This window comes from Silene latifolia, chromosome Y (genome assembly GCF_048544455.1).
Source record: "Silene latifolia isolate original U9 population chromosome Y, ASM4854445v1, whole genome shotgun sequence".
Classification (NCBI taxonomy): Eukaryota; Viridiplantae; Streptophyta; class Magnoliopsida; order Caryophyllales; family Caryophyllaceae; genus Silene; species Silene latifolia.
Window position 1 is genome coordinate 411,601,187 of NC_133538.1, and position 14,128 is coordinate 411,615,314.

Consider the following 14,128-nt stretch of genomic DNA (forward strand, 5'->3'; position numbering starts at 1 on the left):
GAATCTTGAAAGGCTTCTTCATGTTCAGGGGTCCATTAGAATTGTTCATTCTTTCTGAGTAGGTTGTAAAAAGTTCTTCACCTTTCAGATGATCTGGATATGAACCTGTTGAGGGCTGCTACTCTTTCTGTTAATTTTTGAATATCCTTGACAGATTTGGGTGGCTGTAATTCTATAATAGCCTTGATCTGTTCAGGGCTAGCTTCTATGCCTCGTTTGGTCACCATATAACCTAGGAACTTCCTTGCAGAAACTCCAAAGTGGCATTTCGCAGGGTTGAGTTTCATGTTGTATTTTTCCAAGATTTGAAATGCTTGTTCCAGGTGCTTCACATGGTCTTGTGCATTCTAGGATTTTACTACCATGTCGTCAATGTAAACTTCCATGGTGTCCCCTATCTGCTCCTTGAACATCATGTTAACCAGGCGCTGGTACGTTGCCCTTGTATTCTTCAGACTGAATGGCATGGCAGTGTAGCAGTATATGCCCCATTCAGTAATGAATGCAGTACTCTCCTGGTCAGAAGGGTACATCTTTATCTGATTGAATCCACTTGTAGCATCCATGAATGTCAGCATCTCATGTCCTGCCATCGCATCTACCATAGCATCGATGTGTGGAAGAGGGAATGGATCCTCTGGACAAGCTTTGTTTAAGTTGGTGTAGTCTACAAAGACTCTCCACTTGCCCTTCTTTTTCTGCAGGACCACTACGTTTGCTAACCATTCAGGGTACATTACTTCTTTGATCATGCCCATATCAAGGAGAGTTTATCTACTTCTTCATTGATAATGGTGTTTCTTTTCGATGCAAACTTTCGTCTTTTCTGTTGCACGGGCTTGTAAGATGTGTCAATATTTAGTTTATGAGTGATAACATCAGCACTAATTCCGGTCAAATCAAAGTGAGGCCAAGCAAAACAAGAAGATTTATTTTTAAGAAAACTTACTAATTCTGGTCTGACTGAATTAGGGGCATCAGAGCCAACTAGAACATACCTGTCAGGGTACTCAGGTTTGAGGATTACCTGGTCTATTTCCATCTTTGGCGGCGCCACATAAGTGCTCCTGACAGGGTACGGTAATTGCTATGTGAGAGACTTACCTGCCTTGGAATGTTTTAGGACCTCAGTGTTGCATTCTTGGGCTAACTTATGCTCACCTTTAATAGTTGCCACTCCCCAATATGTTGGTATCTTGATGCACTGGTGGTAGGTTGAGGGGACAACCTTGATATTGTGAATCCAGGGTCTACCTAGGATGACGTTGTAAGAGGACAGGAAGTCCAGGACTCCAAATCTTTCGTAGGATGCGAGGCCTTCCACATAAGTAGGGAGGTATATTTCTCCCAAGGTTCTCTTTGTCTCGCCACTGAACCCTACCAAGACACTAGAATTCTTGGTAATCTGATCTTCTTTGATCTTCATGGCTTTGAGCACGTCTAGCATGATCAGGTCCACTGAGCTGCCTCCATCTACTAAGATCATCCTTACATTGGTAGTTTCAATTTGCATAGAAATTACCAGGCCATCATAATGGACGTCAGGGATACCTACCAAGTCACAATCGCTGAATGTGATAGGTGATATTTTCAGGCTTGCAAGGTGACTTAGTTTGAGGTGTCCTGGCTGTTTTCTTTGCTGCTGAACTGGTCAGGCCACAAATATCGGATCCTCAATTTATAAATTTCACTTCATAAAGTGGAGGTGGTGCAGGGAGATTGCATTCCTGCTTATGCTCTTGGTTGTGTTTGCTGGTTTCTTCAATCCTGCCCCTATATTTGATCAGGTCTTTGAGGTATCCAGCCTTCAACAGATAGGCTACTTCATTCCTGAGGGTAAAGTAATCTTCTGTTGTGTGTCCCATATATCCATGTGAAACTCACACCATTTGGTATGGTCCTTCCTTGGATTCGGGTTGTCTGACTTCCTAGGCCATCTGACTACTGGTCCCATATTGTCCAGTCGTTTGATCAATCCTGTAATATCAACACAGAAGTTATGTTCAGATATAGGTGGATGAATTTCAGTCTTACCTTGCTGTTCTTGCATGAGGTTGACTTCGGATTGATTAAGCCTGGTATATGGACCACTCCTGTAGTTGTTGCTTCTGCCGCCACTTTTTCTGTTTGGCTTGTCATAGTCTTTTGGATTGCAAGACCCTCCAAACTTGTAACTTTTGTCTTCTACTAGCCTGATATAGGCAAGCGTCTTTGCCTGGAAATCTTCGAAGGAGTGACATGGATACTTGGTTAATTCTACATACAGATCGTTGTTGGGTAGCAATCCCTGCCTGAATACTTCCACTGCTGTACCGATGTAACATTTAGGTATTAATACCTTTTCCTTGTTGAACCTAACAAGGAAGCTCATGAGGCTCATCTTTGATCTGGGTAACCCTGTATAGATCACTAGAATGTTTCTCCAATTCCCTTTTGCTAGCGAACTGTTGATTGAATGTATTGACCAAGTCAGCGAAAGACTTGATGCTTCCATTTGGCAGGTTAATGAACCATTGTAGTGCAGGACCAGTCAGGGTAGTTCCGAATCCCTTGCACATGCATACTTGCCTAAACTCACTGGGGATAGACGCAACCAACATTTTTTGTTTGTAGAAGGCTACATGATTCTGTGGATCTGAGGTTCCATCATAGGTTCTTATAGATGGAATCACGAATTTCTTGGGAAGATCTACCCTAGTTATCTCATCTATGAAGGGTGAGTCAGCATAACTTTCCGGGGCGGCTTCTTTCATGCTGGCAGGGACTTCATGTATTTTTTTCGAATTTTTGATTGAGTTTCTTGATCTCCTGGACTATTGCCATCATGACGGCTGCTCCTGTTGCTTTCTTAGCACCACTAGGACGCCCAAAGTTTAAGAAATCGAAGTGCTTGATAATCTATGAGAATGGGGTTCCTGGCTGGATTTTGGAATTTGATCCTTTGGATTTCTCCAATTTCTGTTTCAAGGCTGATTCAGAATCTTTTAGTTGTTGGATTTCAACCTCGGATTCGGCCACTTTCTGTAATGCAGCAGCCAATTGCTCTTCTATGGTTGGAGTGGTCATTTTTGGTTTTCTTTTTGGATTTTGTTTGTGGGAAAGGGGAAAAAGATTTTAATGAGCTAGATGCCCCACGGTGGGCGCCAATTATTTTATCTAGATTCTGCGCAAGGCTGAATCAGGTCGGGGTAGAGAGTTAGCAGGGTTACCTAGCTCATTTATCTTGGATGAAGCTGCAAGGCAGGCTTAATAAATTGCAAAATGAAAGAAAATAAAGAGAACAAATAAGACAACAATTTTTGTACGTGGAAAACCCTTAAATGGGAAAAAACCACGGGCACCAAGCCAGGACATGTTTCACTATACTATTTGGAGAATAATTATACGTTGAGCTTAAATAATTATATTTCTGTTCTAAGTGTTGTAATAGTAATGCTTGTAATCTTATCTTGTATGATAGTGCGTATTGCAATGTGTCTTCAAAATGGTCTTGAGCTTCTCTTATATAGCAATCTTCATGTAACCGCAAGATCTTCTCCTTAATGAGAGAATATTTTCCATAAATGACCCCTTGATTGCTGTCTTGAATGCGTATGAATTGCCGGATAAATGCTACATGAATATGATTAATTATTCTCCTTTAATGCGAATATAATTACCATAATTATATGATAATTATTCAATATATTTCTCGTTGAGTTGGTCAATTGATGTCTTCGTGCTTGACCGTTGTCCTCTCCTGCTTGGTGCCTAGCCTGAATAATCCTTAGTCTTTCGTCCTGATTACCCGGCCAGGGTACAATTATACCCTGTATTCATTTTGGGAATATCAGGCTTAATAGAAACCCAAATTATCCCACAAACTTCCCACACCAAAGCCCCCACATCCAATATCCACAACAACTACCCTCCCAAAACCCACTTTATAACCAATTCCTAATGCCATTCTATAATCAACAACTACAACATAACCATCCTCTCACCCACCCACAACAAGAAAATGAGCATGACTTTCACGTAAAAGATGTGGTTCTCCAAATGCTAAGAGACCAACAAAATTTCTTCATGCAAATGCTAGAAGAGAACCAAGCTAGGGACAATGTTCTCAAAAACATTGTTACTAATGGTTAGGAGTTGGCAAATCAAACTGCCCAAATGAAAGCCACCCAAATGCTCAATGAATAAGAAGGGGAAGATAATGAGGGTGAAGAAGAATTTGGATGGCATTATGAAGCTACTCTTGTGAATCCCACACCACCTCCCAAATCGATAAGCAATGACCACCCCATACTCCAAATTGTGCCCCACTTTACAAACCTACATTATGGATGTGAATATAAAGGTGTAACTTTTGAAGATGGGGAGTGCTTGATTGATTATGGACCAAGAATTGATGATGAATTGGAATATGATGAAGTTAGGGTGGAGAGCAATGATGAATGTGAGTTGTAGGCCAATTATGAGACAAGCACTTTGTCTACATTGTCTCATGTATCTAGCTCACACACTAGCCTTACTTATCCAATTTGGGATACCTGTGATGATGATGAGGAAGACCTCCCACCACAATTTCCTTCTATGACCCATGTAGAGGAAGTGTGTTCCCTTGACACTTATGGGAGTGAAGGTAAAACTTGGAAAGAGGAGGTTGATGAATTTGAACTTGCCATCTTTGGAGAATTGAGAGGCTAAGAGGAAAACTATGATATTGGTACCTTTGATCATAGTTTGGAAGAAATAGAAGCTCTCTTCTTCGGTAGTGGTTCAAGTTCTAAGGAGGTCCAAGTAGAAAGTGAAGAAAATGAAAGAACGAATGACCTCAATGGTGAGAAGTTGACTCCTCCACATCTCATCCTTCAATTATCCCCTCATCAAAGGAATGTGAACTCTCCTTCTACTGTAGAAGGATTGATTAATCAATGCTCTATCATCATAGAATTTAAAAAAGAAGGTGGAGAGTGGAAGCCTCCGGACGAATATAGGCCATACTTCATACCCTGTGCTGACAAGAATCATGGGCTTGTTGGTTTGAAGCATTGCAAAGGCTCAAGTGCTAAGGGCAAGGTGAATGAGAGAGTAAGTGGCAAGCTCCCTTGGCCATGCTTCATATTGGATTGGAACAAACCATATTCATTCTTGTTTGAAGTTTGTGCTCAAGCCTTTGACCGGTTATTGAGATCATTGAGCAACATGGACAACATCAATAACCATGGCAACAAGGAATGAGTTTGGCGGAGTGCTCCCTCAAACCACCATTTGTAAGATTTCCTATCCTTTGACTTTGCATTACATTTACACTTGCATTTAGTTATATACATATACATTTACCTTGAATTTTTAAATATTTTATATTGCATTTATATTAGTTAGTTCATATAGTATAGTTTGCATTGTAATATATCTCACATGTTGCATGTAGTTAGTTGCATTCATGCATAGCCACTAATGACCATACCTATTCCTTTCTACACTAGAAATAATGCTTAAATCGGTTTGGGGAGGTTTGATCATAGGTGACCTAAGCATTTACTTAGAGCATGCATCATCTAGTGTAGTTTAGATTGCATTAATTTGTTATATATGTCATATAGAATTGCATTTAGTTAGAGCATGCATTCATTTATATCATATCATTGCATTTGTACTTCAACTTCCAAAAAAACTTTGAAAATCCAAAAACATGTTTTTTTTTCTTTTTCATTCCCACTCCTACATGTACATTGAGGATAATGTCCAAAATAAAGTGGGGGAAGGGAATTTATACTCCAAAATACATAAAAATTTAAAAATTTAAAAAAAACTCAAAAATATGTTCTTTATTTTCATAAAAACAAAATCCATAAAAATTTAAAAAAACCAAAAACATGTTCTTTCCTTTGTACTGTAGAATTGTATATATTTGTTTGTTTGTCACTCTTATCACATTGGGTCGACTACGCCACATTCGAGGCATGAGGGATATGAAGCCCGCATGTTATGATCTTTTCAATTCTACTTTTTCCTCTTATATGTTATTGACAATGTGGCTTCTTTTTTATTGATGCGGTTTGTACCTATGTGATATTAGGACTGCATTTAATTTATGTGGCATAATAGTTGATAGAAGCATATGCATTAGGTTGTATATATGATAGTTGCATCATGGCATGTAGTTGCATGGTTAGACAATTTTGTAAAAATGCCTATTTGGGAAGCTTGACAAGTGTATATAAGGCCCTTTTAGATAATTTTTCTCCTTGAGACTTTGTTTGCTAGAATACTCTCAAGACACCCTAGGATATGTCATACTAGTATCCTTTGACCCATGGACTAAGGCCTAGTCAGGAGTACCTTGTGGTGTGATAACTCCTTGGCTACCATTTATTCCAAGGTGACCCTTGATGCCATGCAACCGTCCTTACACTTCTATCATCATATTTTGTCAACAAAAAGGGAATGGGCACAAAAACATCAAATTGAGTTCAAGTACTAAATCAAAATCAAATGTTTGCAAATTGCATCAAATGGAAAGAGGAGTAAAAATAGACTCCTACGCTTTAATAGAAGTACCCTTGCTACAAATGGGGTTACTTTGAAAAATGTTCAAAAAATGCAAAATTGAAATTGTCAAGTATCAAGATGCCAAACATCAAATTTATACTCCAAAATACATAAAAATTGAAAAATTTTAAAAAACTCAAAAACATGTTCTTTAATTTCATAAAAACAAAATCCATAAAAATTTAAAAATTTAAAAAAACCAAAAACATGTTCTTTCCTTTGTAGTGTAGAATCGTATATATTTGTTTGTTTGTCACTCTTATCACATTGGGTCGACTACGCCACATTCGAGGCATGAGGGATATGAAGACCGCATGGTATGATCTTTCCAATTCACCTTTTTCCTCTTATATGTTAATGACAATGTGGCTTGTTTTTGATGCCAAACATCAAAAATGGCAAGGAATGTTCTTAATCGTCAAATGCTACAAACATAAAAAATGGTACAAGTATCAAGATGCCAAACATAAAAAATGGCATGGAATGTTCTTAATCGTCAAATGCTACAAAAATTAGGGAGGGGGGGGGGGAGTAAACCCAAAACCAAACAACTATCATGAATCTCATACACTTTAAAACCATTTTATCCATTGATGATCCTTTCTTTGTTGCATGGTGGAGAGGGGACGACCCTTCTTCTTGTCTAGGTAAGAGTGGGAATTCCGCGATCCTACAGTGTTTTCTAACACCATAGGGACTTAGCTCTTGACAAAAGCATTTAGCAATTGTGGACAAAGGTAACCTAGTTTAACACAACTTGGAGGTGACTTGTTTGTATCCTCTTAGACTTAGTAACTAGGAGAACCAATATCTATGATGGAGTGTGTACCCTTGAATTGCTTCCCTTATAGGTGATTTCCGCCACTTAGATGAGGAAAGTGGCTATTCTTTTGTAGATGCATCCATTACTTGTTTTGTGTGCTTAATGCTTGGATGTATCGCCATTTTGGCAAGCCCCACCTTGCCTTGCAAAAAGGCATCTTACCTCATAGATGTCTTGTTGTGAGTTGAAGGGGCGGCGTAAGACCCGCTAATTGTCTCGCAACGGCTATGTTAGTAGTATTAGTTTAAATAAAGGTCATAGTCTTAGTCACCTCTTTACTCGGGACGAGAAAAGGTTCAGTTTGGGGTTATTTGATGTGACTCCTATTCACGCACATTTAGTCGCCTAACTACCCTAGTTCCTATGCTTTTTAGTGTGTATTAGGGTTGCTTCTTGTCTTTAGCTTCCTATTATGCATATTCTATGAGGTTTGGTGTCCTTTGTAGAAGGGGAGCACTAACCTTGCCTAGACGGAGTGAAACGGAGCTAAATTGATAACATTCAACGACCAAGCATCGAAGAGGAGACCAATACTAGAGGTCGTAGTTCTATAAATCAAGTTTTAGGGTAATTAAGGACAACCCCCATGACCCAAGAATCAATCCCCACAAGTTGTTGAGCAAGGATGACGAGAAGGGAGCCATTACAAGAGGAAATTGCTTGGAACCAAACCCAGACTTGCTTTTTTGGCTCTGAAAATATACTAGGTGAAACGGCGTCGATAAATCAAGTGGTATAGGCTTTTGAATCACTCCAATAGGAGTCCGGATGAGGAAATGACGTCCGTTTTACGACCCGAGCTCAAATAGACAAGCTGACCGTTATGACGCCCGAGCTGAGCAGAAGTCGCCCGACCTGAGACCTAGGACGCCCGAGTTGAGCCTAGGTCGCCCGACCTCAGAACTTTAGCCGATTCCCTGCCTAAGAAATCACTCGACCTCACCTCAATTCGCCCGACCTAAGACCCATGCCGCCCAACCCCAGTCCAAGACGCCCAGATTCTCATGCAGGGAGATTTTCTCAATCATGAAGTCGTGGGGCTCCTCCTAGGACTTGCAAGGCTCTATTAAATACCTAAGCATATTATTTCCTAATCTACCCTTGCTTAAACTAATGTTGTACAACTATATATACTCCATTTGTAATAATCAAGGGATTAAGCTTCCTTAGTTTAGATTAAGCTCTCATTAGGAGTAGATTAGAATAGATTAGAATTTAATCTTTCCACAAACTATACATTAATCTTTCCTTAATTATGGTTCAAGATTTCATATTGGGTAATTGAAGGCTATTGGGTTATTATTGGAGAATTGACAACTCTTCATCAATCAATCAAGTTTTCTTCTATTATTCTTTGCTTTCTATTTGATCATCCTAAGTTGGTACAATTTCTCTACTCTTTATTTAATCCTTGTTTATTGTTTTACTCCATCATCATGCTTAGACTTGTTAATATGATTGACACCCTTGTTAGCATGTTTTCTGTTTAGGTCTTTTTTACCTAAGTCGATTTAGGGTCATTGTAGTCTATATTCGTTGGTCGATTGTATGATGATTTGTATGTCAATAAGTAAACGGGAAATAAAGTGCGTAATGTAAATTGACATGTAAGATTTTGGTGACGCGGAAAACCCAATGTGGGAACAACCGCGGGAGGGACGGTACCCTGCCAAGTATTGCACTATATGAATAGGAGGATGATTACAATGATAACGTTTATGCTAATCTTTCTGGCGTTAGGAGTCAGGCCTGCAAGATCCCGGACGGTGTATATTTGTGAGTGATATGCCGTGATGTGGTTGTCTTGAATATAATCTTGAATGAATGTATGGATGAGTGAATCCCTTTCTTGATTTCCTTCCTTGGCTATTTATAGGGTAAGAACCCTAGATATGTCCTACCTCGAATATGGAAAGGGAATATTATTTCCATAAAGACTTCTTTCCAAATCCGAATTCCCTTACCAATTCTCCCCGATCTCCCTAACTTCTCCCTAACTTCTCCCTAACTTCTCCCTGACACTCTTTTCCTTAACGCGGGCACCTTTCATGACGGGCTCTTGATCCTTCTCCAGCCCGTTCCCCCTTCTCCTGACCGCTGGCTCCCTTCCTCCTCACCTCTTCTTTATAATCTTTATTTTACCAAGTGGGCTTCCTTTATTGTGCTATTTTTAGCCCAAACAGTTTGCCCCAAATTTCTTGTGAAGTACGCTTTCAAGTATCGAACAAGGAATTTACGTAACCAAATCTTAAAAACCCTACGCCGTCTTTTACTTCTTCCCATGCAACCCATCAATTCCAGCCGCCCTATTCCTCTTTCTCCGCACCTAACTCCCTCTCTCCTCTTTATAACCCCAACGTCTCTCTTCCATTTTCATTTAATCACTTCAAATCATTTCAAAAGCTCTTCTCTCTTAAACCCTCAATCTTCCTTCTTTTTCACTCCTCGCCGGCTTCACTGTTCCCCTTCTCCATCTTCATCATCAGGTAATCCATCTTCCCTTCCCTTTTTAATCTTCATTTTCTCTTCCACCATGGGCAAAACTCGGCTGTCTTCGTCAACCTCAATACCCTCCGACCGTAATCTCGACCCCACTTTCCCTTCTCGGGGACTTTTTAGACATCCACATGATTGCGATTCCGCCTTTACTCCGGCCGACATTCCTAGGATCAAGAGTCTGCTTGGTCTTGGTGACAGGGTGGATATCGCTATCCCTGAACCGGGAGAGAAAGCTGACGCCCTCCGTTCGGGGTGGGTTTGTTTCTATCTGTACCCATTTAAATACGGCCTTCGCTTTCCTTTCCCTAAACTCGTCCAAGATTTCATTTTTACCAACAATTTCGCCATGGCACAAATTTTTGCTGCCATATGGAGAGTTCTTCTCTATTCTCTGGCCGCTGGTCAGAGTACTGGCAAATCTGTCACTCTGGGCGATCTGGCCCACATGTACAGCATCAGATCCCTGGGTAGGGGTCACTTCTCATTCCGGGGTCATGGAGAGGCTCCCTTCAAACATGTGTCCAAATCCCGTGACGAGAAATGGTTTGAGGACTTCTTCTACGTGAGGAAGGACTCCATCCGGCCTCCTGCTGATTGTATTTTCGGGAAATGGGCTCTGACTTCGAGTAAGTAGCTTTTCTGTCGCCTGAATTATTTTATCTCGCTGCTTACTAGCTTACTTCATCTTCTTCGTGCAGGCCTTTGTGACCTTACCCGTATTGGTGCCAAGATCCCTGCCTGCAGCAAGCTGTTCTGCATCTCTGAATTTGAGAGATAGTTTCCAGACCTGCTTCCTGGTTTTTCACCTGCTTCTTCCTCCAATCCTCCTCAATCAGCCCACAGTATGTCTTCTGGTAAGGTTTTAGTAGCCACTCTCGTTTTCATGCTGTTCCTACTGATGTTTTATGCATTCTGCCGTCTGAGACTGTATATGCTTGCAAGTTCAAAAGTTGATCAACTGGAACTCATCCTCCAAAGTGCTAAAAGAAAGAGACCTTCTGCCAGCCCCGATGTGGCCTCTGACTCCAAGAGGAGTGCTCCTGCTGCCTCTTTTCAGACTCCTCCTGCAGTTTTTAGTTCTGCTGCTCGCGTGCTCCTGGAGGTTAATCCGTTATCTCGCCATCCGCCTACTCCTCCTGACAGTCCTCGTTCTTCATCTAGTGGGGGCATCATTGCTCATTTCCCAGAAGGCTTTGGGAATGTGGACAAGGTGCCGTACTGGCCGGAGATCGATCAGCTGCTCTTTCCTCCTGTTGAGGAAACGTTTTCGGAGTTCACTCCAGAGGAGATGGCTGAGAACGATGTGCACAATGCCTTCATGGTAAATAATCTTCGTCTTCTACCTGCCTGTCCATCTGCTTCTTGCTTAAATTATGCCTCCCAACTCTTTTTCTGACTTCTGATTATTTATGCCCCAAACTCTTCAGTCTGCACTCTACAACAGGAAGATGATCAACATAGTGCAGACCACCAGCCGTGCTACCAGCACCAAGAACCAGGAGCTGAAGGAGATTGTTGCGGATCGCACACGCTAGCGGGTTGATCTGAAGGAGCGTGTGGTGGAGCTGAAGACTGAGCTTGCTGTCACCAAGAAGAAGTTGAAGGAGGGGGCTGATCAGCTGGCTCGAACCTAGGCGGTGTGCAGCACCTTTTCTGACTCTCTGAAGCAGTCTGAGGAGAAGATCAGTGAGCTGATCTCCCTGGCCACCAATGTCGTTGCATATGCCACCTGGCGGGGAAAGATCAGTGGGATGCGTGCTGCACTCGCGGAGGCTCCCACCCAGCAGGCCATTGAGGAAGAGGAGAAGCAGCTGGAGATGCTCTACCCTACCCAACCTGATTTGAGCGTGCTGATGCCTGAAGTTGGTGAGGTGAATTCTCCTACGTTGGTGAGCAAAGTTCTTTGGGGGTGATCTTTGAAATGTCCCGGGATGTTTGCGACGGAGCTCAGGGAGCTATGGCGGCTGAGGATGCTCAGGCTGAAGCAGTACCTGAAATGAGAGGTCAGCAGGTAGAGGAGATGCCAGAGGTGGAGGTCATTAATGTGACCGATAATTAAGTATTTATATTTTGATGAATTTTTGGCAGTCTGGCCCAGAGGTGGCAGACTTTGCAAGTTTTTTAAACTTGTTTTTGTGTTTGCTCCGCCAGGGTGGCGGTTAAACTTGGGGCGTATTTTGGCCATATTTTAAAATGCCCCTTGTCATAGTTTGGCAAGGTTTTAGCTTATATGTCGTGTGTTTGTTTGTTTATTCTCTCTGTTTTTAGGAAGTTTATGTCGTGTCAGTCTGTTTGACTAATTTAGGCGAGTCCTGTCACCCTGAAAAGGATAACGTTATGACTCATTGTCCGTGTCACCGATGGGCCGATTTAGGCGTATCTTTGCAATGTAAGGAGGAGTGGCCGTGTCAATCCGGGGGCGATTTAGACCACTGGGTCACTGAAAAGACCGATCCGGACAAGCTAAGCTTAGTGTGTCGGTACTTTGTGATTTAGGCGTATGCCGCAATGTAAGGAGGAGTGGCCGTGTCAACCTGTGGGGCCGATTTAGACCAGCCTGGTCACTGAAAAGACGATCCAGACCAAGCTAGCTGCCGTGTCAGCCAGCTGGCTGATTTAGGCGTATGCCGCAGTTTGTGGACTACTTAACCTTGTTCATGGCGCAAGGTGTGTTCGTCTCATTTTATGCCAGCAAGGGCGTCATTGAGGCAAGTTTATCGTCATTCTAGGACCAGATGGAGACGCTGCAGGATTCTGGTAGCGCAGATATCCCTACGTTCCATGTTCGTTTTTGCATGCATGCTGGGGCCCTGATTAAGTGCGATTAGTGCGAGCTACGTCCAGGGGTGGTATCAGGGGTAGCTGGATAAGCGTATTCTGCTGTCAGCTAGGCTCCCTTTCGTATGTTCCACAGTCCGCCTGGTGAGGGTGCTTCTTGTGGAGAAAATAGGTTAGGCATGTTGGAGTGCCATGTGCCTTGTCACCCCGCGTTGGCAGTTGACAGTCCTGCTAGACATCCTTTTAAAGTACCATAGATACCAGCATTCAAAGTGATGTACTTAGAGAAGCCTGAAAATAGAAAAATCTATCAGAATGGTGTGAAGTACTTGTCGCCATCTCATGGGGTACCAGAGCAATTTTGGTCCCAGGACGCTGCCAGACCACACCATCCAATAGTAGTTTAAAGTTTAAAAACAACTAAAGACACCAGAAATAAGAGTGAAACTGGCAGTATTCCTACTACCGAATTTTTTATTTTATCTTTTAAAAAATGATTTGGCTTCTCATAGTACATTATTCTGAAAACTAGAGTCTACTTATTATTAAAAGTAATATCTCTTCAGGTGAAGTATGTTCCATGGGCGTTGAATGGTTTGACTGTCCATAGTCCTCAGTCTGTATGCACCATGGCCAACAACTCCTTCTACCTGGTATGGTCCTTCCCATTTGTAGGCAAATTTGCCTGCTTTTCCATTCTTGGTGTTCTGGAACACCTCTCGGAGAACCAGGTCTCCTACCTCCAGGAGCCTGATTTTTACGTTCTTGTTATAACTCCTGGCCACTAACTGTTTGTAGGCAGCCAGACGGATTTTTGCGCTTGCTCGCAGCTCGTCAATTATGTCCAGGCTTCTGGTCATCTTCGCCTTTATTCGCTTCCTAGTCATATTTTCATACCTGTGGGTGGGAACTAAAACTTCGATTGAATGATCGCTTCCGTGCCAAACACCAGTGAAGGTCATTTGTTTGACTGTTGCTATCTTTGGCGTCGTTACGTCGACCACAACACTAGTGGCAATTCATCTGCCCACTTTCCTCCTAACTCCTGTAACCTCCTTCTCGGATTGTCCATAATGATTTTATTGTTTGGATTCACTTATCCATTGGACTTTGGAGTCCTGGTCCGACTTTTTAAGGTGATGTTCCACCCGGCACAAAGATCCTTCAGTATCGTTTGAGATGAATTGTGAGCCATTGTCACATATGATTTCTGATGGGATACCAAATCTGCAGATGATGTTTCGTTTTATGAATGAGATGACATGTTTGTCCTTTACTTCCGTGAATGCTTCTGCCTCTATCCACTTGGAGAAGTAATCTGTCATTGCTAGCATCCAGATTCTGTTTCCTGTGGCCCGTGGTAGAGGGCCTACTATGTCCATGGCCCATGCCATGAATGGCCAGGGAGAAATAATAGGGTGTAGGGGCTCTGCTGGCTGGTGAATCATTGCTGCTAAGCGCTGGCAGGCGTCACATTTTCGTGCATAC

General features: G+C 42.1%; 1 protein-coding gene across 1 annotated transcript; it reads right to left on the reverse strand.

Moving 5' to 3' along the window:
- Positions 1 to 748: 748 nt before the first annotated feature.
- On the reverse strand, positions 749 to 2,753 carry LOC141632326 (uncharacterized). The gene is made up of 5 exons (XM_074444882.1): positions 2,360 to 2,753; positions 2,035 to 2,307; positions 1,885 to 1,977; positions 1,105 to 1,551; positions 749 to 963 (listed from the first exon to the last, which is right to left on the reverse strand). Exons 1-5 carry the CDS (start codon positions 2,751 to 2,753, stop codon positions 749 to 751), a joined length of 1,422 nt encoding a protein of 473 aa, XP_074300983.1.
- Between the last annotated feature and the right edge of the window lie 11,375 nt (positions 2,754 to 14,128).